The sequence below is a fragment of the Carettochelys insculpta genome, chromosome 6, assembly GCF_033958435.1.
Source record: "Carettochelys insculpta isolate YL-2023 chromosome 6, ASM3395843v1, whole genome shotgun sequence".
NCBI lineage: Eukaryota > Metazoa > Chordata > Testudines > Carettochelyidae > Carettochelys > Carettochelys insculpta.
Window position 1 is genome coordinate 112,051,564 of NC_134142.1, and position 27,883 is coordinate 112,079,446.

General features: G+C 40.4%; 1 protein-coding gene across 1 annotated transcript in view; it reads right to left on the minus strand.

The window, feature by feature from the left end:
• The window catches only part of MUC2 (mucin 2, oligomeric mucus/gel-forming), a 65,255-nt gene extending 37,707 nt beyond the window's left edge, over positions 1-27,548 (minus strand). The window contains exons 1-23 of the mRNA XM_074998549.1: positions 27,479-27,548; positions 24,698-24,962; positions 22,394-22,508; positions 21,652-21,742; positions 20,869-20,978; positions 20,017-20,233; positions 19,566-19,691; positions 18,718-18,835; positions 18,262-18,400; positions 16,602-16,712; positions 15,399-15,468; positions 13,292-13,429; positions 12,396-12,560; positions 11,026-11,120; positions 8,722-8,848; positions 7,630-7,885; positions 6,395-6,444; positions 5,651-5,745; positions 4,716-4,867; positions 3,436-3,574; positions 2,801-2,905; positions 2,374-2,553; positions 47-286 (exon numbers count right to left, since the gene is read on the minus strand). Of these exons, the coding sequence (XP_074854650.1) occupies positions 47-286; positions 2,374-2,553; positions 2,801-2,905; positions 3,436-3,574; positions 4,716-4,867; positions 5,651-5,745; positions 6,395-6,444; positions 7,630-7,885; positions 8,722-8,848; positions 11,026-11,120; positions 12,396-12,560; positions 13,292-13,429; positions 15,399-15,468; positions 16,602-16,712; positions 18,262-18,400; positions 18,718-18,835; positions 19,566-19,691; positions 20,017-20,233; positions 20,869-20,978; positions 21,652-21,742; positions 22,394-22,508; positions 24,698-24,962; positions 27,479-27,548 (3,174 nt within the window). The remainder of the gene's footprint in view (positions 1-46; positions 287-2,373; positions 2,554-2,800; positions 2,906-3,435; positions 3,575-4,715; positions 4,868-5,650; positions 5,746-6,394; positions 6,445-7,629; positions 7,886-8,721; positions 8,849-11,025; positions 11,121-12,395; positions 12,561-13,291; positions 13,430-15,398; positions 15,469-16,601; positions 16,713-18,261; positions 18,401-18,717; positions 18,836-19,565; positions 19,692-20,016; positions 20,234-20,868; positions 20,979-21,651; positions 21,743-22,393; positions 22,509-24,697; positions 24,963-27,478) is intronic.
• Positions 27,549-27,883: the final 335 nt, after the last annotated feature.

A 27,883-nucleotide genomic window follows, 5' to 3' on the forward strand; every position in this document is an offset into this window, starting at 1 on the left:
AACTATGATTAATCATTCACTTTTAACCACAACTTTCTCTACTAACCTTGTTGTGACAACTTTTAAAGACATCACTTTGGATGATGTTGCACTCCTTCTCTGCCCAAGACTTGCGGTGTGGTTTCAGATTGCAGGGCAGGATCTCTTCTTTCACATCAGGGCAGGAGCTGGACAGTTTCCAGGAATTCCCAAACTCCAGAGCATCGGACACCTGCAGCCCACCTCTTGTTGTGAAGTCATTGCTGGATTTGTCATCAAAGTTGCCACACAAACCACAGACTTTGCCCTGAAAAAAACCAAAAGATGCTTGATTTTGGAACATGTCCTCCGATTTTCAGTTTACCCAAAAAGTGAGAACTAGTAGATTTAGAACCAAATCAAAACACACAAAGTGGCAGAACAATTTCTCCCTGTAACTGACTTATTTTCATCCTTACGTCAAAATAATGTGCATAAGAGGAACCTATTTCTCTCTATTTATCTGCCTTATTAGGAAGCTACCAGGTAGGCCATGCAAGGAACTTGTGTTCTCTCTTCTTGCTGTATTCAATACTTAGTAATTTAAAAAAAAAAAAGAAAAAAACAGTCCTGTGGCACCTTTTTGACTAGCAGACTTTTTGGAGCATAATCTTGTGTAGGCAAAAGTGACATGCATCTGACGAAGTGGGCCTTTGCCCATGCCAGCTTCTGATCCAAAAATCTGTTCGTCTATAAGGTGCCACAGGACTCATTGTTTTCGTGGATACAGATTAACATGGCTACCCTGTTACAGAGCTCTGTGGTATGCAATAATGTTACTGCATGATTCCTGTTGCCATTAATAGGAGTCATAACTAAATTCTCCAGTACACAGTGCACTGACATTTTAGTCCTTAGTATCTTTTTCTGCTAAAAGTTAACTTTGAAGAGTTGGGTGCTCATCTTTAAGCAGGTGTCCATCATGTGCAAAGAGTATGATAGAAGGAGGACTAAATAAACAAGCATGAGTAAAACTTCACAGCTAGGATAGGGGCTTCAGTGGATTTTTGTTGGCTGGTGTCCTTCTTTCCAAGAATGGTGCAATAAAAACTAGGAATTCATTTGCCTCACTTTTGCTCCTTCTTCCATTTGTTTATTCCTACTGAAGCGACTTCAAGGTTGCCAGCAAAGTTTCATGGAAACATTTACCTTCTTAGGAAAACAAACTAAGCAGTGTTAAAAATGGGCAGCATGGGGTCATAAAATGTTTGCACAGGCACTAACATAACAAAAGACTGCTCGAGTTTCTTCCTAAACAAGTTAAATATTGTATAAGAGTAGATGTCAGGGTTGGAGGCAGTTCATCAAGAAATAATTTTTACTTTCCTTCTGTACAGGTCTTTCATACAGAGACTGTGAGCTGTTGCCACACTTTGCACTACTTGACCCACAACTGCATCTCCCCCAGAAAAAATATCGTTATAGGAGGACAAGGTTAAGTTGTGGTAATCTTATGATTTTTTTGTTCCATCTTCTATTGGGGGATTACAATATTGTAGCCTTTTCCTTGGTATTAAAGGTCTTACATATATAAAATACACACACACACACACTATACTAGTGTATGCAATGAATACATTGTGATTTAATAGTGAAATGCCTCCAAATACAAGTTGGCCCCCACTAGGGCTGGAGGGATCAAGTCTAGCAATATAGCTCACAATACTTGTAGAGACCATCAGGCAAACATATGTAAAGACTGTCTGACAAGGAGGGATAGCTCAGTGGTTTGAGTATTAGCCTGCTAAACCCAGGGTTGTGAACTCAATCCTTGAGCAGGCTTTTTAGGAATTAGGGCAAATAAATGTCAGGGATGGTGCTTGGCCCTACCAGCGACAGGACTAGATGACCTCCCAAGGCCCTTCCAGTTCTAAGAGATATGTATTTCCAAATACATATGAACAGGGACCCTGTTCCATTTTTAATATAGAGCACCATTTTGTTCTATTATGATGAGAAAATTATGTCTGAGATCCCAAGACTTTAATCTTTTTGGGCCTGATCCTAAAGCCTATTTAAAATAACATGCATATTTTAATGAACTTCAGTGGGCTTTGTATTCAAGCATTCATGTTTACAAGTACAGGAACTGAAAATGGACTGCTCATCCATATAGCATTAATGCATAATGCACCCAACAGTATTGTTGCATGGGACCATGCCATAAGAAGGAACAGACAATGTAATTTACCATCATGGGAAATGCAAGGTATTTATGAATCATCAACATAAACACAATTTAGGGAAACTATTAAGATTAACAATAAAGCATCATCCACATTTATTTGCTTCAATTATTCATAATCACATCAGCAGGTTCCACCTTAGTTTCAAAAAAGGCCTGGAGTTGCTCACCTTATAATCAGGAGTCAGCTTTATGAAAATAGTAGTCTTCTTATCCCAGATGAGCATCACACCATTGCTGGCTTCAATAACCAGATAGAGACCCACAGTACGAGTCCAATACTGTATGTGGTGGACAGGCTCATGCTGAATTTCTTCATACTTCTTGTCCTCCAATTTCAGTTCAGTTTTCTGAAGGACAGGATAAGAAGAGATATAACAGCACAGGCTTTATAGTGAGGCAAGCTATTTGAAAGATTCTGCTGATGGACTTTATTTCAAGGCTAAGATTTCCAACCCACTGCCCATATTGTTAGGAAATGGAAATCACTGTAATGGAGCTATGCCAACTTTCAGTTTCAAGAAACATGGCTACAAGCAAAGGGTGGTTTTGATTAGCTGTATTCTAGGGCTGAACCCATCCAGAACTTCCACTCACCCCTAGAAATATTTTGATCGCCTTTGAGCAGGTGACTCCGGTGGATCCACATGGAACGTTCACTGTGATGATACTAAATGTACCATTGCGATCCTGACAATAATCCTGTTGAGAGTGGTATAAAGAAATATGTCAATGAAAAGAACCATATTATTTATTTTGATTTCAATCTAAAATAAGTTAATTGTTTTTCTTCAAATTCCATCATGTGCATGTACATGCATTATTTAATGTTCACCAAATACTGAGAAATAAGTGGGATGATCAAATTAAACAATACTTTGTGTCCCAAAAGATATGGATATTTGTTTTCCACTTTCAGAATCAACTACTTGTTTTGGATTAGTGTTGATGAGTGGACAATTTTCATTGTCGAGCTAGCCCAGTTGTGTACAATCTGCAAGAACATCAGCAGAAATATTCACCTGAGTGCCATTAATTTCCTTGAACATCTCGGATTTGTTGCAAATACAAAATTTAATTTAGTAGACGCTGCTGTTACCATTGGAACAGTGATCTTAAAGAAAAAGGGTCTAAAAGAGGTGGTCCAAGAACCAAACTGATAGCTATGTTTTTGTAGAACTTGTAATTAATTTCAGAAGATCTATCTGCTTACTGATTCCATCGCACATTACCTGGGCAGCCACATATTCACAGTGGCCATCAAAGTCATAGTGTTTTCCATCAAAGGTCAGATAATGGCCACTTCCATATACAGTACAAGTTTCGTAACACACTTCATCCGTGCAAGACCACATTCCTTCCTGGCAGGTACTAAGGAAAGCATAAGAATTGGGTGAAATCTGAAAAGTCCTATTGCTGAGGTATGCTGCTTTAGGAAGCTGCAGGATAAACCAAATAGCAGGCTGAAAGAATATGGGATAAATCACACACATAATATGCAATATTCTCTTACTGGGTATTGTAAGTCACCATCTCATCAACAGTCCCCACGTGGAATTGGTCCATTGAGACATTTATAGCATGGCTGTTAGCTCTAGACTACTTTATTTTTGATTCCCTTATCCAGCAATAGATTAATTCTTCTGGGGGCTGAGGCCTAGTAGATTTTGTGGGGCCTCAATAAGATGCAGGGTGGAACCAAAATGAGAAATTCAGCATACAGGAGGGGGCTGCTGTGGAGTGGGTGGATGTGCAGGGCTGTACAGCTGGTAGGGTGCACAAGCAGGATGGGGGTATGGGGTCTGGATGAGAGATAGGCTGCAGGGGGCAGCAGGAGATTGGAGTTGCTTACCTGGTGCAGCTCTGGAAGATGGGAGAGGTTTGGGTGGAAGGTGGCTCCATGCATCCATATATTTGCAGGCGGCATCCTCCACTACTCCCATTGGTCACCCTTCTTGGCCAATGAGAGCACTGGGGGTGGAGTCTACATGTGAGCACTTCTAGCAGTGATGCACATGGCTCCAGCTGGAGGCAGAAGGGAACAACAGCATAGAGCCCCTTCCCCACCCCTGGCCAGACAGAGCCACATCACCCAGGGGCATTAGAGACTGCATTCCAGGGCCCCAGGCTTAGGGGTACCACATTAGCCTGGCCCCCTAGACAGCAGCATCTAAAGCCTCTTTCATAATCTGGCTCAAAAGTGACACTGCTACACTATCAGAGGTGCCCCAGCAGAGAGAGGAATTCTGAGCTCAGTTGCAGGAACCACTTTACAGACTTGTCAATTTTGCCTGCAATAAACAGAGATGATTACCTTTATGCTTTTAGTTTTACCTACATTCACCCAAAGGGAGGCATCCCTGATGAAAAAGAAGGCAGAGTGGGCCTGAGAATTGAGGCTTGTACACGCATTTCCTGCTCACCACCATGGTATTTAAACCATTTCATTTACATTCATTCTTTACAAGAAAGATGCTCCAAAAGGAAAGAGGATAACTTCATAGCATCTTACCATTTGTTGCAGCCCACTGTTATGGTGCCTCCAGAGGGATAAAACTCCTTGTTATGAAAACATGGACAGCTCTCCTTCTTCACACAGCCCCCTCTGCCATCATCCATCAGTCCCTCAGGACATATGCAGCCTGAAACACACTCTCTCAGGAACTAAGGAAACAAGAAGAAAAATTATATTATTTTATAAGAAAACACAACTTCTCTGTTATTCCCCTCTTCTACAAACATTGAACCCATATGCTTTTTTCTCTGATTTATAACTAAAACTTTTTATGTCATTCTATCCATCTCATGTCTCTGAGAATTTCCTTCATATTTTACAGGGCTTGTCTACACTACCACCTTCCTTTGAAGGAAGGATGGTAATTAGGGTGTTGGGAGTTGGCAGCACTTCATTAAGCAAATTCCTCCCCCACCCGCGGCAACTCCAAAGGTTTAAACTTCAAAGTACCAGCATGTGTCTAGCTGCGGCTCACCCACCAGCACTTCAATGTGCCGGGGCAACTTCCAAGTCCACTTACTCCTCAAAACTTCATTAGTAAGCTCCCAACACCCTAATTACCATCCTTCCTTCAAAGGAAGGTGGTAGTGTAGACAAGCCTACGGAGACATTAAGTTCACACTATCTTACTTTAGTTCCACACAGAAAACTGCACTCATGTATTATAAACAAAATGTGTAGTCATCTAACTCATGATTTTTGTACTGAGAAAAGGGAAGACAAATCAGTGAAAAGGGAAAGGATGGCTTAAAATAGTGTAAGAGAACTGGAAAAGAACATGATGATAAACAATGATGAACAACAAGACAAAAATGAGAGGAAAGAAGAGAGAGAAGACTAAAAGACCATGCCAGCCAGAGTTGCACTGCTTTGTTCAAGGATTAATGGAAAGAAGAAGCCATGCCATAGTCAGAGATAAGATGAAAACATACAAAGCTGTCATTCGGAGCATGGCAGCTTAGCTGAGGAAGGGCTGGAGAATACTTGACACTGTTGCAATCAAGGAAAATCTTGTGGGGTGGACAACCTGTAAAACAAAGATACCATGTTAAATGGGTGAATTTTGTAGATCAAGGGAGTTTTTAGATACAGAGACAGAAACAGGAGTGTGTACACCTTAAATATAAATGAAAATATATTTTCTAATATAAGGTAAATCCTCGGTCAAAAGGCTATGTCTACATGAGAAGACACTGTCAACAAAAGTCACTGTTGGAAGGGATTTCTCAGCAAAACTTCTGTCGACAGATTGCATCTACACATGAAAGCAGATTGAAAGAGCAATCTGTTTTGTCAACAGAGAGCAGCCAGACTACCCAGCCCTCTCTTGACAGAACGGCTGACCAGAAGCTCTGCAGATAGGGCTGCTGGGTGAACTGGAAGTCCCTTCTGTCAACAAAAGGACCCCAGAATGTCTACACGTCTGTTTTGTTGAAAGAATACTGCTGAGAGAGGTGCTATACCTGAATGGGGAGAGGAATAACATTGCCAGCAAGTGTTCCGGGTTTTATTGACAAACTGTAGACAAAGCACATTTTGGGTGCACAAAAGTCCAGTTTTGCCAGAAAAAGATTTTCATGTAGATGTAAGCAAAGTGTTTTACAGAAAAGAAAAAGAAACAAGTGGAAAATTCAAATGAGAAACTGAGCTGTTTCTTTCTAAAGTATTTAACTTACTCTCTTCTATTTTCACTTGAGTGCAATGGAGAACTGCATCTTGGCAAACACTGAAAAGGACGAGAAGATAGAAATTCATAGGACGTAAGCCTGATGCTTTCAACTGATAAATATCTCAGAACAACTTGCAGAGGCATAAATGAACAATTGAGATGATTACTTCTGCCAGACAATTATTCTTTTGGACTGGCAAATGTTCCCTTTTTCCCTGATATGTTTTCAGGGAACAATGTAATAATAAGTCCAATTGACCTATTAGTCCAATAATACCTAGTAGTGACCGTCATGTAATGTGCATCTTGAGGGAGAAGTCCCACATGACTTCAACAAGGATTTCACAGTCAGTTTGTGGAAAAGGCTGCAGGACTTGCAAATGTTACTTTATAAACAAATCAACAGTAACAGAGAGATAGCCGTGTTAGTCTGTATCCTAACAAAACAAAACAAAAAAACTGTCATGTAGCACTTTAAAGACTAACAAAATAATTTATTAGGTGATGAGCTTTCATGGAGCAGACCCACTTCATCAGATCTGGAGATAGTGGCCTTTCCGGTACAACACTATCTCCAGATCTGAAGAAGTGGGTCTGCTCCATGAAAGCTCATCACCTAATAAATTATTTTGTTAGTCTTTGAAGTGCTATGTGACTTTTTTTTCATTTCGTAAACAATGGTAAACTCATGATTGTCAAACAATGGACACAAATTATCTTTCAAATCCTCAAAATTGTACTTTTAAAGCAATCAAGAGCACATATGATCATACCCATTCGGAGCATGCCCTTAGCCTACAATGAATATATACCAGCATTATCTGCCAATTCCAGTCAAATGCAATAGCCTCATGGGCTTGTACTCTTATCTTCTAGTTCTGTCCTCCTGGAAATGTGAGGAAATGTTTCATCTTTGACAGCAGGAATCACTGGTATTCATGCAAAAGACTGTTGCTGCTGGGAACCTGCATATTCCATTTTAGAGTTCCACAGTCTTGATTAAATGGATATCATTAGTAGCAGTTGCAATGCAAAAGGAGGGGGAATAATCTGTTTTCAGTGATAAATTAATTTACAGCAGAATGGCACTTTGTTCCACGAGGGTGGTGGTGGTGAGTAATACCTTGTTTTACTTTAAAGCACCTAGATATCAGTGCATGTTTATAATAGTTTATAAGCACAGATAAGAAACTGGGCTTTCATCTCTACAATCCACAAATGACAAGCCATAATATAACCTACCAGCGGTCTTCTTGTTTCATGACAACATCCCCAGGTTCCAAGTAAGTTCCTTTGTCGTAGCATGAACATTGGGAGATGCGCACGCAGCTGCCCTTCTCATTCATGTAGGTGTTATCAGGGCAGCCACAGCCATCCACTGGAGCAAAGCCCTTCACGCAGTGATTTGGGCCATCAGCAAGGGATCGACAGCTATGCTGACAGGTGGTCAGATTGTAACGGAACACCTGAGATGCTGGGCAAGAGGACACTTCTTTGTCTGCAGAGGGGGTGTAAAAACAGTGTTTGCTATACTGGCAAATTAGAACTGCCTGGCCTAGCATTACAGAATTTTAAGTTTTCTTTCTGATCACTCTGCCCAGAGTGTATGTAGCAGTAAATAAGAAGGGACTCCCTGTCTTTGTAGTATAAAATAAACTATTGTCATTAATAAATAGTGTTGTCTTAACTTTGTCCCACCTTTTAAATTACAATATAGGAGATAATATTATTCCCGTTCTAAAGGGTATATTCTCCCTTTAATGAACATGCATAATTTCTATTATTATAGAGAGAAGTTGAGCATATAGTGAAAGGAATAGAAAGATCCATTAAACACATATGTATTGTTGTTTCTTTTTTTCCCCTTTAGTTAACTGATCTTTCAATTTTGGAATTTACTTTCTAATAATAAACACTATTATTACTGTAGTATCTTTTTCTCTGTTGCTGCATTGTCCCACCACACTCTAGAAATACAAATTAACAAAGCCCTGATAGTACTGGTATACAACCAAGAAAATAAATAAAGTGGAAGCTCCATGCTGGTTTGTATGACATAGGAAGAAGAGGAGACATGGCAGGGTTTGTGAACTGATAGAGGAGATGACAAAAAGAAACAATTACTTTGCAGCTTGTAAAGTTGTCCTATAAACAAAGGTAAATTAAAGAATAGGGGATTAACTATTCAACAGTCTCAACACTGTCCCCTTAAATCATATTGGGCTTCTCCCTGACCCTGATAAATGCTTAACGCTGAGGTTAATAAAAATGTGTTCAGGTGCACTCTATTCATTCCTATGACTGATATCAGTGGCATCAGGTGTCATCACTTACTGCAGACAGTCTCTCTCCAGCCCCCCAGGATGACCCCTTTGAAGGCACAGGCCCTTGCGTAAGAGGAGAGGGCAGCACACAAGCACTGTTCATTGTTTGAGCAGCTGCAGGTGTCATATTTACATCTCTGAGAAAAATAAGAAGCAAATTGTTAATGAGTCTGCCAGAGGAGAAGTATAAAAGAAAGACTGAAAACTGAGGCTCTGGTTCAGTAACTGTAGAACAGCCACTATAGGTTGAACCTTTCTCATCCCGCACCCTCGGGACCAAACAGGTGCCAAATGAGAGAATTTGCCGGACCACAAAAGGTCAATATTGTCTAGCAGCATTATCAATATTTCCACTAGTTGTTGGGCTCTTAGGAGATATAGGCTATGTCTACACTACAGAGATCTTTCAAAAGAAGATCTTCTGGAAGATCTCTTCTGAAAGAACTTCTTTCGAAAGAGAGCATCCATACGCATAAAGCGGATCAAAAAAGCGATCTGCTCTTTCGAAATACACTGTCCACACAGCCCTCATTTCGAAAGAATGAGCTAGGGATCGAAAATAAGAACTGTTCTTTCAAAAAAAGGGCCCTGTGGAGCATCTACACATGTTCTTTCAAAGGAAGCTTTTGAAAGAGAGCGCTCTTCCTGAAATGGGAAGGGAATAGTGATTTCAAAAGAAGAGCCACTTTCTTTCGATTTACTTTCAAAAGAATGCTTTCTGTGTGTAGATGCTTTATGGGCGCCTTTGAAAGAGCCCCCTTCTTTCGAAAAATCTTTCAAAAGAACTTGCTAGTGTAGATGCAGCCATTTAGGGGTAAATTACAGCTAATAACAGAACAGAGCATTCAGAGCCAGGACTGGTGTCTGTAAACAAAACTTATGGGACCACAGGAAACTTGGCCACACCCATGATAAGTGGTCATCTGGCTAACTAAAATCATGCCAGATTATGAATGTTAACTCATGAGAGAATTCCAGATTAGAGAGGTTCAATCTGTACCTTCTTTCCCTCATGGTTATCACTCATTGGCTATGTCTACACTAGCCCCAAACTTCGAAATGAGCTCATGGGAATAAGGGGACTTCGAAGTAGGTGGGGTCCTTTCGAAAAGGAGCCCCGTCAGGACGAGCCGCGCGGCGGTGAGGCACGTCAATTTCGAAGTGCCGCAGCTGCCCGCATGCTAATGAAGCGCTGAATATGCATTTCAGCGCTTCATTAGTAAACTTCGAAATGGCCATTTGTGTGGCTGTTTCAAAGTTTGGGGCAAGTGTAGACACGGCCATTCTGACAATCAGAGAGTTCACTAGATGAGCAGAGAACTACGAACCCAAAAAATGCTCAGGGGGTACTGGAGGAAGCATGGAAAATTTGGATCGTTCGTCAAACCTTATCTGAATGCCAAACTTTTTGAAACTCCAATGTTTAGCCAACTTCCTAACAGCACTTTTTGAGGAAATTTTGACACATTTAGTTTCTCATCTGTCACAACTCAGAAATGTATAAACCCACAGAAATTAAAAATACCAAAAAAATTGATGAAATGGATAAGATTTTCCCAAAGCTTCAGCTCACATTGAATCATAGAAATGAGCAAAGGCTATGGGGTTTCTTTCTTTTCTCCCCAGGCTGGTTGTTTATCTCTCCTCAGTGGAACTGAAAACAGCTAAATAGACCGGGAATACGACGATACATAAATGGGTTATTGTTTATCTCCTGATCATCTAAACTCAATGTATTGTTTATTAAGAACAAAATAGATGACATTAATATTTAAGGGCTGATTTAACATCAGATCACCATGGCTCAGCTTTCCTGCCTCTCTTGAACTATCATATGAACACACCCAGCCAAAGAGTTTGTGAGGGTCAAGGCAGAATGCTGACAGCAGGGCCCAGCTGGTGGGCAGTGCCCAAGGCAGCATGCTGACAGTGGGGCCCAACCCAGGTGCACCAGATGTTATCTTCATTTAGAGCACAAAGCCCTGAAAGCATGGGGCCCAGAGCAACTGTCTTGTTCACTTTGCCCTCAGGCCAAGCCTATGTACAAAAATGAGAATGTATAGTGCTCTTTCCTTCCCCTGAAGCTCCGCCCCCTCAGAGAACTGCAATGATTTCCATCTTCTAAATGAGCATTCTATGAGAAAACCTATTATAGGAGATCAGGGATGCACTTGATGCCATTGGGCAGGTAATTGTTACAGAATTTGACCTAATTTTTATGGTCAGACTACTATAATGCCATGAAAATATGTATGCAGTTAAAACACCTATTAAACCAATGCCAAAATGTGACAGTATAATATAAAAGACGCACCTTATAGTATTCCAAAGGATCAATGACTGAGTGACATCTGGCAAAAGGAGATTCTGCATTTTTCAGTTGAGAACACCAATACTCAGCATAATTTTCTGCAGCAAAAGAAAATGTATGATCATATTTGCACATTGCAGTATGCAAAATAATATAACCCAAGCAACAGAACACAATGATATAATATAAATTTTTGTAGCATAGAGAGACCACACCAAATCACTATAAATTTGTCACCTAGTTAGTGTTCCCTATAAGCTGTGCACTTGTGTGGCTACTCAGGAGATATTAAAATGCCACCCCCCTCCCCACCAGCTGATTTGCAGAGTGCCACAGCTTCACTTTTTTTCTTTGTACTGGTGGTGCACACTCACACTGCCTCAGTGCACATTATTCTCCACATAAATGAAAAAATCTGCACGAGTGGAAAAGATTAGAGGGAACATTGTCCCCAGTCTCTGAGTCAAATACCTAGGGATCAAACACACAGTGAAAATCACAGCCTACTAACACCGCCTATCTACACAGAATCGTCTTCCTCCAGAGAACTCACAATCAGAGGATCATGACTCCGAGCTGAACACAAAAAGAGGCAATAATGCTAAGGAAGATGCAGCTCTCACTACTCCAGATGTAAATTGTAATATATTGATGACCTTTTTTCTGTGTTTTTCAACACAGTGGCCACTGCAATTTCCCTCTGAACTTTCCATCTCTTTTATAGAATCGAAGATTCAAACACAAGAGGATGCCATTGTGATGATCTAGTTGCCAGTATAACAAAGGCATAGAACATCCACAGAATAATTCCAAGGGCAGATATTTTAGAAAAGCATCCAATATTGTTTTTAAAATGGTCAGTGATACAGACTCTATCATGAGCGTTGGGAAGATGCTCCAATGGTTAATTAGTATCAGCCTTTAAAAATATTCTTATTTCTATCTTCCACTTCCAGACATTGGATCAAAACCTGCTGCCTGAACAGGAAGTGGAAAACTGGACCCTCAAATTAAGAGTCTGATTCATTGTCAAGTACGTTGTCCAGTCTCCAAGAAATGACTAATGGTATGTGAATCAGCTCACTTATTTGTCTGTATTACCATTTGAACCAGACAGATCAGGGGCTTGAACCCAGGCTGTTGACAGCCCAAGGCACAGGGTACCTTAAGCACAGGCCAATCAACAACTCCAAAGAGAAGCAACGGTTGGCTGGTGTGTGCAAGCCTACTGTACTTCCAACAAGCACACACGTTAATTAACCTCTCAGTCTTCTAAATAAAGATCATCATCATTTTGAGATGGCTATTTGACTGATTGTTATGAGATACAGGACCAAAAAGAAAGAGGCCCTATGAAAATTTATACTTGTTACCGTTTTCAAAGCTGAGAGTACAAGGGTCTTCCAGCCTCTCCACTTGGTCATGACAGGTGGGTTGTGCTTTCCACGTGTTAGCAAAGGCAGATCCTGTAGCTTCTACCAGCCCACCGGCTGTTTTGAAATCATCACCTTCAATACCATTAAAATTCCCACAAAGACCTGGTGAGAAAAAATGCATTTTTTAAAAATTATTATCCTTCACCTACAAGAGCAATAAAAGGGGGAAAGTGGTGATTTACTACATACATGTCAAGCTGTGAGAACTTCAAGCAGAGGGCTACTCCATTTTCATACTAAAACTGCAATCATTGGGGGATTTCCCTTTCAAAATCCAAGTTCTGAGCAGGTGTTTTTCATCTGCAGTTCTAAGTTTCAGGGGATTCCCCCTATTATTTTATTTATGATCTTTTGTGGAATAGTTTCTCTAGGCTGGCCACTGAAGTAATTTGAAACTAGACTGAACAAAGCAGTGAGGAATATATATTCCAAGAATCAATCCCATACTAACATGGGAGTGATCACTATTTCATGTATAGTATCAATAATTTATCTGTAAAATGTATGAGCCGTGGGACCATTCTCTCATGAAACTTTGGATTCTGCTCTTATTCTTCCTGTATTCAACTAGCTAAGCAGCTCTAGCTGTAGAGCTGGTGCCTTTAAAAATATGTATCACTACATATGAAAAAGTATTTATTAATTGTGTCTCTATTAATATCTTACAATGATACTCTTCCCTTTGTACCTTAGTTATCATGGAAGAGTTAATTGAAGCAATACCAGTCATGGACACAGGTCACCACCAATGTTAAGAACACACAGCACTTCAGATGTAAATATTTTAGGTTGCATCATTTCTCCTTTAGAACCAGGCGTAAGTGAATGCTTACCCTGCAGTGTTCCTTCAGCAGATTGGCCTATCGTCACAAATAGCTGCATGATTGGAAGCAGTTGGATTTGTAGCTTGAGATCAAAATAGGTATGCACAATGAGATGGTATGAAGATGGCTGGAAAACTGAGAAGCTTGCTAGAAAACAAAAGGAAAGAAAAAATATGCTTACCCTATATTTAATTTGTTTTATTCACCTCTTTCTATCATCAGCCTGAAATGCCACTGCTAAATGAGAGATGTGTCCCACTATGAAAAAGAGTGGCACAGCATGGAAAAGTCTGAGAACTGTCACTGATCATGGCTATGGCTATTTATCCCCAAGAACTGAAATGGGTGAATGCTAGAGGAGTAGTTATTCCTCTTTATTCGGCACTGGTGAGGCCACATCTGGAATATTGTGTCCAGTTTTGGGCCCCCCAGTATAAAAAGGATGTGGCTTTGCTGAGGCAGGTTCAGCAAAGGGCAACAAAAATGATTAAGGGTCTGGAGCAGAAGACCTATGAGGATAGGCTGAGGGATTTGGGCTTGTTTAGTTTACAGAAGAGAAGACTTAGAGGTGATTTAATAGCAGCCTTCAACTTCCTGAAGGGGAGCTCTAAAAAGGAGGGTTAGAAACTGTTCTCAGTGGTGTCAGATGGCAGAACAAGGAGTAATGGTCAGAAGTTGAAGAGAGAAAGGTGTAGGTTAGATATTAGGAAAAACTTCTTCACCAGGTGGGTGGTGAAGCATTGGAATGCATTGCCTAGAGAGGTGGTGGATTCTCCACCCCTTGAGGTTGTTATGTCCCGGCTGGACAAGGTCCTGGCTGGGATGACTTAGTGGAGTTGATCCTGCTTGAAGCAGGGGGCTGAACTAGATGACCTCCTGAGGTCCCTTCCAGCCCTGTGATTCTGTAAACCAGCTCTCAGCATGGACCTCAGCTGTTCATAAAACACTCAAAACAGCTGGGTGATATATTTACGCAAGCAAGAACAATGCTACAAAATAAATAAACAGGAGAAACCAGGCCATCTGATGAGTCTGTGATGGAACCTGGGAGGAGCTTTACGCAAAGGTGAGGCTATTTAATATGTAACTGGTAAATTATATTGCATCTTCTATTGAGTACTTTAATCTGGATCCTTCTCCTTCCACGTGGAGTCTCTCCTCCCTCCCCTCTTTTTATGCAACTGCAAAGTTATGGTAGAGTTGTCAGCAACTGGGAAGTGCTGATCATTGAGCTGGTGTCCCTGCAGCTTGAACATCCACAATAAGCAATGCTAAAAGGATCTCCACATTTCTGGGGAGTTTATTCAGAATTCTCTGTTCTCTGGTTATGGATATCCCACAAGCCTCAGAGAATCTGCCCCTGATAGGCAAACTTCTTTCTCTGGGAAGAAGGCTAGCTGTGGCTGCCTGTAAGCACCATCAGTACTGCTCTGTGCATCATCACAGGGTGTGGTTTGACACAAATATGAGGTAACTGCCCCACTGAAGCTTCATACCCCAAATGTGAGCCAACGCCCCCATTGCGCTTTCTACCTTGTTAGCTCAGACACAAAGAGACATGAAGTATTTAATGGAAAAAAGGTATCAAGAGGAAAAAGATCCTCTTCTTGGAATTTAAGTGATAGATATAAAGGAGGAAACTGTTTTCTCTCTCCTAACCACAGTAAATGGGTAAAAATTATCCCTATGACTTAAATGCAGCATACTTGGTTCCAAGCAGCATACATGGGGCCAGTGAAGTTCACTTCTCTCTATTTATGTGAGGTACATGCAGAGTAAGCCATCTGCCCAACCTCACACAGGAAGTCTGTGCCAATCTGATTATTGAAACACGATCTCCTGGGGCTCAGGCCAATGCCTGAACCACAACATCATCCTTCTCACCTTCCTGATTAGTCTCTGTACACAGAGGCAGCAACTGGTGGTTAGGTCACAAATTCCTCAATGTATTTTCTCATATCTCCTTCAAGTTCTTTACACAGTACCCCAGTCCACTCTAACACAAACATTTAGGAAATGCCTCTCTGCCTTTCCTTCATCAAAGGCTCTAACCCATAAAGAGCTTGTTTTTCCCTTAACATCAGATGTGTATTGGAGAGATAGATACATTCCTCACCTGTCACATGTGGCAAGTGAACTTCCATTTCATTCAGCAGCACTGTGCCATCGGATTTGAAAGCCAAGATCTGTGTGCAGACAAAAAGAGCATGTTTAAATTATCATGACTTCCTTATGCAGAGGGAAATTAGTCTTAAAACAGAGGAGACAAGCAGGGATCACACTATGTTGTGCAGATGAACTTGATGTTCTAGTCACAGCTTTTAAAAGGAGCAAACTAATTAGCCAATGAAGATTATCTCCACCTGACCATCCAGTACATGAACAAAGGTTTGGGCTTGTTAGAGTATTTTTAACAGACACTAAATGGCTACTAAAACAGTTTCTACCAGACAAAACATTTTTCAAGAAAGTCACTTATTCTGCCAATTTGCTGAAAGCATTTTGTGCTTGACACCAGTTATGTGTGGGGATTTTCTATAATCACACACTTTGCCATGAGTTAATTTTTATATAATTGTACAGCATTGATAGAATGATAAGGAAGTGCTTCAGGAAATTCTTGATGCAAACTGTAGTACTGTATGTACTTTTGGGAACAAAACTGGTTTCAGAAATGTTACTGTCAAGAGCCAAGAAGACCAGAAATATACAGCAGGAAAGGACAAGAAAAAGATCACAGAGGTCTAGATACAATGGCAATGGCAGATTTAGAGATAAATTAGAAAGACAGAAGAGAAAAGTTGTGTTAGACAGGAGGGCAGATTGAATACGAGTGACAAGTTCTTTTTCCCCTGACTCCCTATTTATCATTAGTGAAATTCAAACAGTTCAAAAGCTTGACTTGATTACTATTCAACAGGTTTAATCCTAACCAGAACATCTCAGGTCTGCAAAATTGGGATTTAATCTCAATTAAATTAACTACCGAGGCCTTCTTATTACCAATCAGACTGTAATACCACGAGAACAGATTCACAATGCTTCCAACACTGGGCAGAACCAGGAAGAGAGAAAAGAAAAAGAGAAGAAAAAAAAAAAGTCAAGCAAAAATTTGTACCTCTGAACTCATTCAGACTGCACAACATAGGTCTGATTGGGGATTTTTACAAATATATAGAGTGGTTTTTATTTTTCCTGTATTCATCCATCCTTACTCAGGATCCCCAGAGAAAGATTATTAAAATTAACCAGGGAAAGATGAATCTGAGAATACACTGAGAGAACCCACTCACTCAGCCAATCCACACACATCACTTACATTTTTCTTGTGGTCTAGTAGCAGCACAACAGTCTTCAGACAGGTCTGTTTTTCTGTGGCGCCACAGGGAGTCAGTTCTGCCAGAAGGACGTGAGTGTCATTTTCACCCCCCTGCAAGCCAAGTGGAAAAAACTTCAATTAGAACAGTTTGGTGTGTTATATAAACTCCACACTGGCAGAAAAGGGGTTATACAGAGCCTGCGAGTTCTATTACCACCACATTATTACACCTGGAGAATGTGTCAGGCTCAGGGATAAGCAGGAGTTGGATTTAGGGACAGGCTACCCGGGCACCTGCCTGTGGTGCTAGGCTCCGGGCACTGTTTTTGTTGTATACTTTCTAGCATGACAATTTGTTCTCTTATATAACAGAAATAAATCACATATGAAAATTGTGCAAAGTCCCAAAGTGGGCTACAAATGCAATAAAATTAGTATTCAAAAGTTTAATGAATAGAGGGGGGGCACAAAAGACACTCCTTCCCTGTAAAGCCATTTGGTCTAGGGCCCTGTTAAAATGAAAGAGTTCAGTGTAGCTGGAAAAAGGAGAGAGATGGTCTGGATGTCCATCTTTGTGGGCAGGGCTGATGGGATCCAGGCAGAGAGAACCAGCAGAAGGCTAAATATATGCAATTAACTTCAAGGATGGGCCTTGAAAAAGGAGTAAGACTGCAAGGCGACAGCCACGTGGATAACATTTATACAGTAGAGTGGAAAACTAAAAGATTAAAGTCTGTGATGGACAGTAGTTGCTTAGTTTCTGTTTTATCCGCTTTTAGGGTTTTACTGAAGGCTTCCATGGAGATGCCCTGAGACGTTCTGCTCTGGAAGTAGAGGCTAAAGAGCCCTGGTCATGTGGGAAGCATTATATTTGCTACCCCTGTTTTCTCAGGATTTGTTTAGAGCCCTGATAATTCAGAAGAGATGGAACTATAGTGCAACCTATCTACAGGGCTAAGCCACCACCAGACTAGACCCCTGACATTCCAGGGAAGAGAGCAAGGGGGAGTTTCTGGCAAGCTTTTCATGCAACACAGGAGGACTCTATGGGACACTATTAGTCCTTTCATATCTTGTGCTGATTTCCATAACTCTACCACCAGAACTAAAACTTCTTTTCAAAGCTCAAGCGCAACCATTCACGTTTTGGTACATCAGATTCTTATTCTCTGGAAAAATGGAAACTGGGTACGTCAGGGACAAAAGGATGACAAAATTTGCTGTGGTTTCACCCAACCCCAAATTGTCTCTATCACCTGAGCACAGACAAAGGTGTATTATAGATTAAGTTGGACACTTCGAGCTCTCTTTTCAAATCTGTGTGGCAGAGCTGAGTTCTGCAAGTTGCAGGTCCAGCCAACAACATGCTCCTCTGGACTCATGAGTGATACTGGGGCACACACCACATATCCTTTCCATAATCTTTGTGAAATTGAAAACTACTCAGGGAGGCAGAGTGTCATTGATGAGCACAATCTCTCACTGACACATCCATGAACACTGGGGATCATGACTCACTTTGAATTCTCTGGTACAGACTCTAGGGTTCTCCTCCCCAACCTCTAAAAGTATACCAAAACCACAATTTCCAGTCTTTAAATTAGAAGGCAGATATACCTTTGTTTACTATCAGAGAGAAGAGATCTTTAATACATGATACCTTGGACAGCACATAGTAACAGTTTCCGTGGAAGGTGTATTTCTTCTCATCAAAGGTGGTGATGTGAGCACCTCCTTCCACTGAGCATGAGCCTGGACAAGGTAAGTCATTGCACAGCCACCTGCCTGACTCACAGGTGCTATAAATAAAAATAAATAAGGAATCAAACATGGGGTTGGGTGTCAGAGGGACTGAAAGACTGAAAAAGTTCTGTATGCAGAGCATCATAGGAGCAGGATGAAATATCTGTAGTTGTTTCTAAAATAGATCATTGCCTACATACTTAAAACCCTCCTCTTCCACATTTTGCAGATTCAAGATGCCATAAAATAGACTCACCATTGCATTTTGACACTGTGATGCATGTAAAAGACATGTACAAATAGCTAGCAAGTCAACAGACAGACCCAAGCACAGTCTTTCTGAGAGCGGCTCACAGCAAATTGTAACCCTTACCATTCTTCACATTCATTGGTGATTGTATGCCCAGGTGAATACCGGGCTCCATGTCGTTTGCAGTGACATTGGTCCACAGACACACAGCCTTTCCCACTGACGTCATCATATACAGTTCCTACAAAACACAACCATAGGCTCTCACCCTCCATATTAAAATAAGAACCCCAGCCAACTTAGGATGAACTCTTGGAGCAGACACATTCTCTACCAAGCCAACATTACTGGTAATTGAAGGCATCACAGGAAGATTAAGCCACCCAGCTTCCATTATTTTTAATGTTTAATTTAATATTTTAATGGAATCTGTGAGGCTAACTCACTTGTTGCTAAATCTCAGCTTATTCTAAATGTTTGGATTTACAATCTACCAAAACCATTATCATTGTGAAGGTATTTTTCAAGGTTGGCAACAGGGTCTTAAAATTTTACACCTGAGCTCATTGATATTCACACCTCCCCCAGCTTTGCCTGCTGGAGCGTCAACGGCCATGAAGAGGCACATATTACCTGGCCCCGAGTGGTTGCTATGAGAGAAGGCTGGGGTAGTCCTCTCTCCCTGGGGCAGCCTGCAATATGAACCCCTCATCCTCAGCCCCACCCCAGAACAATGATTCGAATAAAGCATGTACATTTTCATCTGACTTTAAAAAATGAATTGAGTTAGGGAACTGAGCAGTACTCGGTAAATCTTCTAGTATTGAATATGTTGGTCCTGATCCCATGCTGGCTTTTTAGTAAAGGCAAATTATAGATGATACAGCCTTTTTCAGCTACATTTTAGAGTATATGAAGAGACTTGAATCCATGCCAATTGTTTCATTTAGGACCAAGAGAGAGACACCCACCTTCAGGGCAAAAGCAGCCATCCATGTGGTGTTCCTCACAAAGGCTGCTGACTTCCAAATGGGAGCAGCTGTTAATGCACGGTGAGCTGCTTTCCTGGTAAATCATGTTTCCAGGGCATGTCATAGCTGAAATAATGAAAGAAAAAGATCAGTGACCTGAATACAAGCTCTTCAGTCCACAGAAACCAATAATATCAGTGGAACTGACTCAGTTGGCTACATAATGTGTTTAAATCCCGTTACTTGCTCAAAGAGCAGGATCAGTCTGTTTTTTGGCTGGAATATAATCTTGACTTCCAGTAAATGTCCTTAATAACAAAAGCAAAGTCTTGAAATTCTATTTCCAGTACAGGTGCTTAATACCAAAGTCAAAGGAAATACACAAAATGAGCAGTTTTCAATATTTTGCCTAGTATGAACTGATAAGTGCCAAGTTTGTGAAGATGCTTACGGCAAAACTCTGCTGTCCTCCAGTTTCCAGGCCGGCCACCAGCATGGGAACATTGGCGAGAGTACTCGGAGATGGTGCTGCAGAGGCAGAAGTTATCCTGATCTTCCTTGCAGGCACACTTATCTTGCATGCAGGCCTCAACATACATTTCCAGATTCACACGGGACACACAGTCAATGAATGCTGAAGATGTCAGCAGGCTCAGACACTCATCTCGCTAAGGAAGTGTGAGGAAAAAAGAAAAGTTTAAAAGGCATCCCTGCACTTGAGTTTCCAGAGAGGTTCCTTTGCTCTAAAATGGCACTTGGCTTTCAGACATCAGTAATGGTTGCAAAAGAGGGATGGGTCCAAGTCTTAGGTTATCTGCATGTCCCTGCAAGGCTACAAAATTATGTACCTTCGTCCACATCCATAGTCACAAAAATGAGCCACAAACAGCCCCATCGTATCCACGGATGTGGATCTCCATGGATATAAAGCAGACATCCACAAATTTGCAGAGTTCTAGATGCAAAATTGTATCTGTGTCTGCATTCATAGCAACAGAAATGAGCCACAGATATCTGCATCCTTATCCATGGATGCAGATACTTGAAGATATAAAGCAAATATCTGCAGTTTGCAGGGCTCTAGTTATTTGTGTCAGAGAAAGCACACATGCAAATAAGATCTTTCATCAGGTCTACAGGTCCTTTGAAAAATCATAACGTAATGTCTTTGGAGTCAGTTAGAGACATCGTATCTGCCATGGAAAGTTCCAGGTTCTTACCCATCTCCACACTCAATGGTCTTCCCACACTGCAGGCATGTTTCTACGTCAGCTAAGTAAAATGGATCACTATGATTACTCACATGTTGCTTGCATATTGTGATAGGCTGTGTTTCATCAGGGTCCTCACATACTGTGTTGGGTTTGTTAACCTTCTGCAGGTTGCCAAATGTGATTGGATTGAAGGTCATCACTGTGAGGAAGATGTAAAAATGCCTTGATAAACAAAGCAAACTTAACACTATACAACCAACTCCGGGCACTCTGGCGATCAAGCAAACTGTTTATTATATAGCAGGCATTGTACTGATTATTTTAATACTATTAAGGAACTCCATTTCATATGGATATGAAAAGCTCACTAGTATTCCCACAAGTGAGAATGCCTACACCAGCAAAGACTCCACAGAGTTAGCTGAATCACTTGGAAGACACTACAACATTAATAACAATCTCTGTACCTCTTTGCATTCGATTGTGAGGCCACATCTACATGGAGCTGTATTCCCAGCAGCTCCATGCTAATGAGCAGTCTTGCAATTGCAGATGGCTGTTCATTAGCATAATCACATGGCTAATTAGCATAGCTGTGAGAGATCTGGTGACAGAGGGGGTTTGAGGTGGCAGAGGCACATCTACATGGCTTGTTTACTGCCAGCAGCAGCCTCTGCCATGTGATTATGCTAATGAGCAGCCATTTGCAATTGCGAGACTGCTCATTAGCATGGAGCTGCCAGGAGTACAGCTCCATGTAGATGTGCCCTTAATGTGCTGTAAATTCTTCTTCTGCTCTCTTTGATGCTTCCACATGCAATATCTATAAGCCTGCCTTCTGAAGTATTCATATATACTCTCAGACCACTTACTATTTGATATAAATTCATTGTAGAGCTGCTGTCCATTGTAATCCCCACAAAGACCACATGTATGGTTGTTATATTTGGCATCCAGCTCCAACTAAAGAAGGAAAACAAAACAAATCCAAAAAGAAACAGAGAGAACATCAGGTGTAGCACTAACCAAAACTTCTTGTGAATAAATTCACTAGGACAGGAAGTTAATAGAGAAGAACTAGTGAATGCTTCTCTACCATAAATTTGGTTCTAGTGCATCTACCATACTATTAACACAGTCCAAGGCAAATAGATACCACAAAAATAACAAAAACATATCATGGAAGAATGTGAGAAGTTACTACACCATGATAGTGCTTCTCATCAACATTATGTCAAAAGTTAGAAGGAAACAATGCTCTAAATAAAGATCTTTAAACCCTCTGAGGGTGAATTTATGCCTTGCTAGGACGCTTAACAGCAGAGCACAACCTTCCAAAGGACAAAAAATAGTTTGCAGATCACAATTTGTTAGAATTTTCATACAAAATATTAGCTGCTTCTCATTCTCTTCTCATCTTCCCCTGAGGGTGAAGAAAACTTCATTTCTACACTCAATCCACTCACCTAATGGACAAAAGAACCCTCTGAACTGAGAATAAGCTATCTCCACTCCCAGTTGGACGAGGCTGGCTAACACAGTGCTTCTGTTCAGCCTAGGTTAAATTTGTTAAAACGGAATAGTAGTGTATGTAAAATTCAATACCATACATACCATCAGTGAATCTTTATGGTTCCACATTAGAATCAGGCCTTCTCTTGAATAGACTTTAGTGTAGACTTCACTGTTCTCAATCAGCAAACCAGAACTATAGTATGGTGTTTGTACACTAAGAAGAAAGTCAGAGATTTCACATTAGATCTACTGTAGAAAGCAGAAAGGAACAGGAAGGACTAAATTGAATGTCTTAGGTGCTGCAACAGAAACATCAGAGTACCTGGAGAAACCAGACTCTGTCAGTTATACTTTCGTGGCCTCCATCTCTGAGTACCACATAGGCTGTTCTCTGTTATATTTTGTTTAGTGATTAATTAAATCCCCTTCCTCTGGGATATTTCCAGAGGGAAGTTGCATTTTTTTACCTGGTTTAAATTGTTATAATCAATATTCATTCCAATGGCTCACAGAAATCCCATTCAGATTCCTTCTATTTCAAGGCAACTGCATGTAAAATTTCAGACTTGACATTTTGGTGTCATCTCTAATTTACCTTAACATGACAAGACAATCTCAGAGCCACAGGCTCCTTAAAGGGATAAATTCTTTATCTCAAGTTAGCAAAGAAGGCAAAAAGCCAATGAAGAAATGTGATTCACACAATAAAAGGAAAAAACAAAGGGTCTGAACTTGTGAAAGAGAGCAGTCACTGCTTACCCAACACTAAGCTTCACTCAGTAAATGGGCACAAGAAACAGAATAGTGTCTTTCATTTTACAAAAACCCTATACTGTTTCAGAACAATGGACATCCCCTTTAAATAACCTTTCTGTTTTTGGAGAGAATGGCCTAATAATCTGGGATGGGCTCTGACAGTCAACAGAAGTTGACGAAAAACATGGAGAGAAAAGAGCTTGTTAAAAACAGCAAAACTCAATAATCTATTTAGAAGAAACAGATCATTAATAGAGTCCGCATAGGGTATTAATTCAACCCAAGTATCTCAGATGGGATTGAGCAAATCTGTGGCTGACTGATAAGAAGCTATTTAAGTGAATATCCACCCGTGTTTTGTGTCTCTGTTACGTTGATTAATACACAAGCCACAACACAGAACTAGATGTAGTGATAAAACTGTTCCCACAAACAGCTGTAGACACCAACTAGAAACTCACAAACTAACATTCCTACCATGAGCAACAGGTCACATTATGAACACATACACAAAACTTATTTTTTAAAGAGAATGGTAAAATGCAAGGCATCTCTTTCAGACCAGGGAATCTACTGGGATAGAGTTTTGAAATTGACAAGGCTGGACAGCTCCCAAGTGGGGGTGCCACGGCTTCTCCCAGTGATTCCAAACTGAGAGAGAGTCCAAAGTGTAGTGTAGGATCAGCCCTTACGGAATCCTTTTTTTCCTGCACTCTACTGATTGATATCTCAGGACCCTTTTGAAGCTGCAGAAGTACTAGCAACAGTGAAGGACTAAGGACCAGATCTATTTCCTCTATGCAGAACATGATGGCCAAATCCTTCAATATTACATTGCAACTTGGAAAAAAGGAATCATCACCAAATGACCATCTGAAGATCTATCCGATTTCCACAATATCCAGAATTAATTTGAGCTTGGTAGTCAATGTCTTGGGTATTCCCAAGGCACTTCTTAAAATTCAACTGTATGATAGCTTTCATTGCATGGCATGCAGTGATATTTTATATGGCCAAGAATCATGTGACAAGGATATGGTTTAAAGAGTATGAAAGTCTATAGAACCATAAATCCTACACTCAGGAAAAACCTGTTCCACAAATCTTCTTTTATGAAAAATACATAGGGAAATAGGTTTAGTACACTGGAAAGCAATCTTTAAAGGACCCGTAAAAAGCTGCTTGTGAATTTCTTTATAAGACTTAGGGGTACAATTAAACAATGTCTCGGTTATGACAGTAATATATGGCAAAAGACTTCATGATATTTCTGGATATATTCTGGCTTGGTGCCCAGAAAACTGAACACTTTTTCTGTTCCTTTAGTGGAGTGGGTCTGTTGAGTTTTAGGAAAACCCGGGTTCTATTTAAAGGTAGCAATGACAACTAAAAGTACACATTCAGTGGATCATGTTAAAATCTGTTAAACCTGATCAAGGTTCTGACAACTTTACTCCAGTGGCAGTATCTTACTTTGTAAAATGTCTCATTCATTTCATTGGGTCTGTTCACAATATTGTGTCCCTTCTTGCTTGGTGAAAGGCTTACAAAAGCTACTTTAATGCTACATATTGTACAGTTCTATTTGTATATGGAAGCATCTTACCATAGATTTCTTTGGAGAATTATAAAACTAGAGTAACTTACATTTGCTCATCCACCACAACTGTACTTTGGGTGAGGTAGATTACTACATCCCTTATGGTGATCAGGATGTATTGCATGTCAGGGTTTCCATTTTTACTGATAGCACGCTGGATGTGGACCGAGAACTCCTTGTAAGCCTCTCGGCAGTCAGAAGCAAAGTTGTAATCACACAGGCCGGGAAACTGGTAGAAGTCTCCATCAAAAGTTTTGAAATGATTGTTCCCCCAGGTGCTGCAGACATAATGGGCATGGTTTTGAGTTCTTCCTGTTAAGAGAGAAAAAAGGGATGAAGAAAGTGAAATAAACTAGTTAGCAACCATTCATGTAATGCAACATTACACAGCAAGATAGCTAAGTAATGATAATTCAGCTATGGCATACAGCTAGGTTTCCAAAATAGTCTGTTATGTATACCAGACAAGATACTTATAAATATATATGCAACAATTTGACAATACACCACATCCTCAGTATTTGTATAATAAACAGATGATATGTGCAACTCTCTGGCTGAGAGTGTTGCATTTTTAAATTCATAGGGGGCCTTTTGAAGGTCCGACTCCATGTGCCATGGTGAGAGCACTTGCCTGTTGAGACTGGGCACAATTGATTGTACAAATAGTTTATTCACTGAAAAAAAATGGTTTCAGTAAACCCAAAACTACTTGTGAATTTGACACAAAGTTGCCAAGCAGTTTTGTCTCAAATAATTTTAGGGGAGCTTTATTCACAAAGGGACCCAGACTCTATTCCCAGAAGATGACATGGTGGCCGGCTCTTTATAGCTTAGAATTCTAAGTGGTCAGGATACTCTCTTGATAGCTAGGAAACTTGAGTTCAGTCTCTCCTCTCTGCCTGATGTAGTGCAGGGACCTGAATTTAGGTATCCCACATTGCCAGAGGCTGCCGTAACCAGGCTACAGAGTCCTTGGCATCTACTCTCTCCATCCCAATGACTAATCAAGTATTTCATATTACGTAGAAGAGCAGTAACAGGAGATACTGAGAGACACCCCTCCCAGATTACCTGAAAGCACACTGGTATAGCATAGCCCTTGTGAGTACTCTAACACCTGAGCTAAAGGAGGCTCCTCCTTTCACCATTGTATGAATCTAACCCCTTAATTGCTCTTGCTCATTATTGTTCAAATGTCCAGAAATGGAACACAATGTTTGGTTCAACTTAAAGGAAAATTGTATTAACTATTTAGAGTCACCATTTTTATTCAGAATTTGCAGTTTGATTTGACCCAGAGCAATTCTGTTATTTATTTATTCATTTTATTTTTCAGAATTGCTAATAACTAAAATAAATCAGTTATTTTCCCATCTCTTTAAAACTCTTATCATATGACACTTCCATACCATTAACAAGCCAGGATGTCAAGAATATTGATTTGGTCTAAAAAATTTTTCATTTCTTCAATTTTTCTGCAAGATACTTTCATTATAGGAATTAATCCTTTCTGTGTCCCAAGTGTGAATTCATTATTTTCATTAGAAATAGTGACCCAGAGTACCATCAATATTCACAAAAACTCAAGATGAAACAGACATCCACCAATCTATGCCAGGAAGATAATGTTTGTAGGTCTCATTCTCACTCCACCACCATTTGTCTGCAACAGTAACTGACACAAACTCGGCACAACCAACAAACTAGTCTCAGAAGTGGAACAGCAATGATTGTTGTAGGTTAGGTTCATTGTCAGAGCTGAGCACGGTAAGGGAAGCTAGCCAAGAAAGCATCAACACCTCTTACACTCATAAACATGAGATTAACTGAGAATTTTTAAACAAACCATAGGTCCCTTAGAAAAATGTATATTTAAAGGGATCAGGACAAGGTCTACTTTGATGCCCATTTTCTCCAGAGATCCATAGACATGGTTGGCTTCAAGAATGTCAGGAATACTTTAGGATCTCCCAACTGCTGTACTTTCTACTCCATCCAAACAGCTCCTTACGTTGCAGCATCCCCTTTTTCATGTAAGGAAGGGTGCACAACAATCCCAACAAAGTCTGTCAAGCCTGACTCCTGCATACACTAGAGAGTGGGATTGGAAAGCAATGCAGTGCATTCCTTTCTTCCCAATTGCTAACATCAGCTGCTCTCATAACCAGAGCATCTTAATGAAGGGACCGATTTCAGTATCCATACCCTTGAAACCGACAGAGGAATGCATCCACTGGGTATCCCAAAATATTTGCTATTTTCAATAATACACATTCATCCTAAAACCTCTAGCAAATTAAGCTGGAAACACATTCTTTTAGAAAGAAAGATTAAAAGAGTGTGAACTAGCATGGCTGAAGTAAAGGGTTTTAAAATCATCTAGTCAAAGGGGGAATAATATATATGTCTTTTGGACAAAAAAGCATATAAATCTGAAGAGCCAAATGCACAGTTGTCCTTATGACACTCATCCCCCTTTCTCCATTGCTATTACTTGGTACTTGCCAAACTCCTGCCAGCCTTCATGCTGGGCAGTTGTTATTTCCTCACATATATTAAGCTGGAGATCAACATAATGGACTCAGCCAGCCACAGAATTCAGAAAGAAAAATATAGAAAAGTATAGAATCCACCTCCGAAAAGAGCAACGTCTATTTCAGTTCATCCATTTTCTCAGAGCATTTGAATGGTTAAAAATGAAGGAAGACTATTTGATGTCATAATATTGCCTGTGATTATTTTGATGCATGTTTAGCTTTTTCCTCATTGCATTAGTTAGATCATTCTAGCAGGAAAGTCCTCATCCTCCCATTTCTAGCGCTTACCTTTTTTAATTTCATTTGCACAGGAAAGTGCCAGCCCCAGTGCAAGAAGGCTGGCAAGTTTTAGCCCCATGGTGGTGAGGCTGGGTGCACTGAGAACACTTTCAGAAAGCCTCTGCTTATATAAGGTCCTTTAGTATAATTAACACCATCACAGGGGAGGACCCGCAAAGTGAGAAAGAGGAGAAGGAGGAAAGCAAATGGGTGCAATGTTTACAGAGATAAGAAAGCAAACAGACATAGTCTTTTTTTATAGTAAAATTAGGACTCTGGCATAAAGGATGCAGTACAATGTTGGTTAAGTTTTCATGCAAGTAGAGTTTTATTGTCTTTTGTTATATTTTACCTCACCTAAACTTAATCTGCAATAATCCTTGGCCACAAAGAGTGAACATTTTGCAGGTCGTC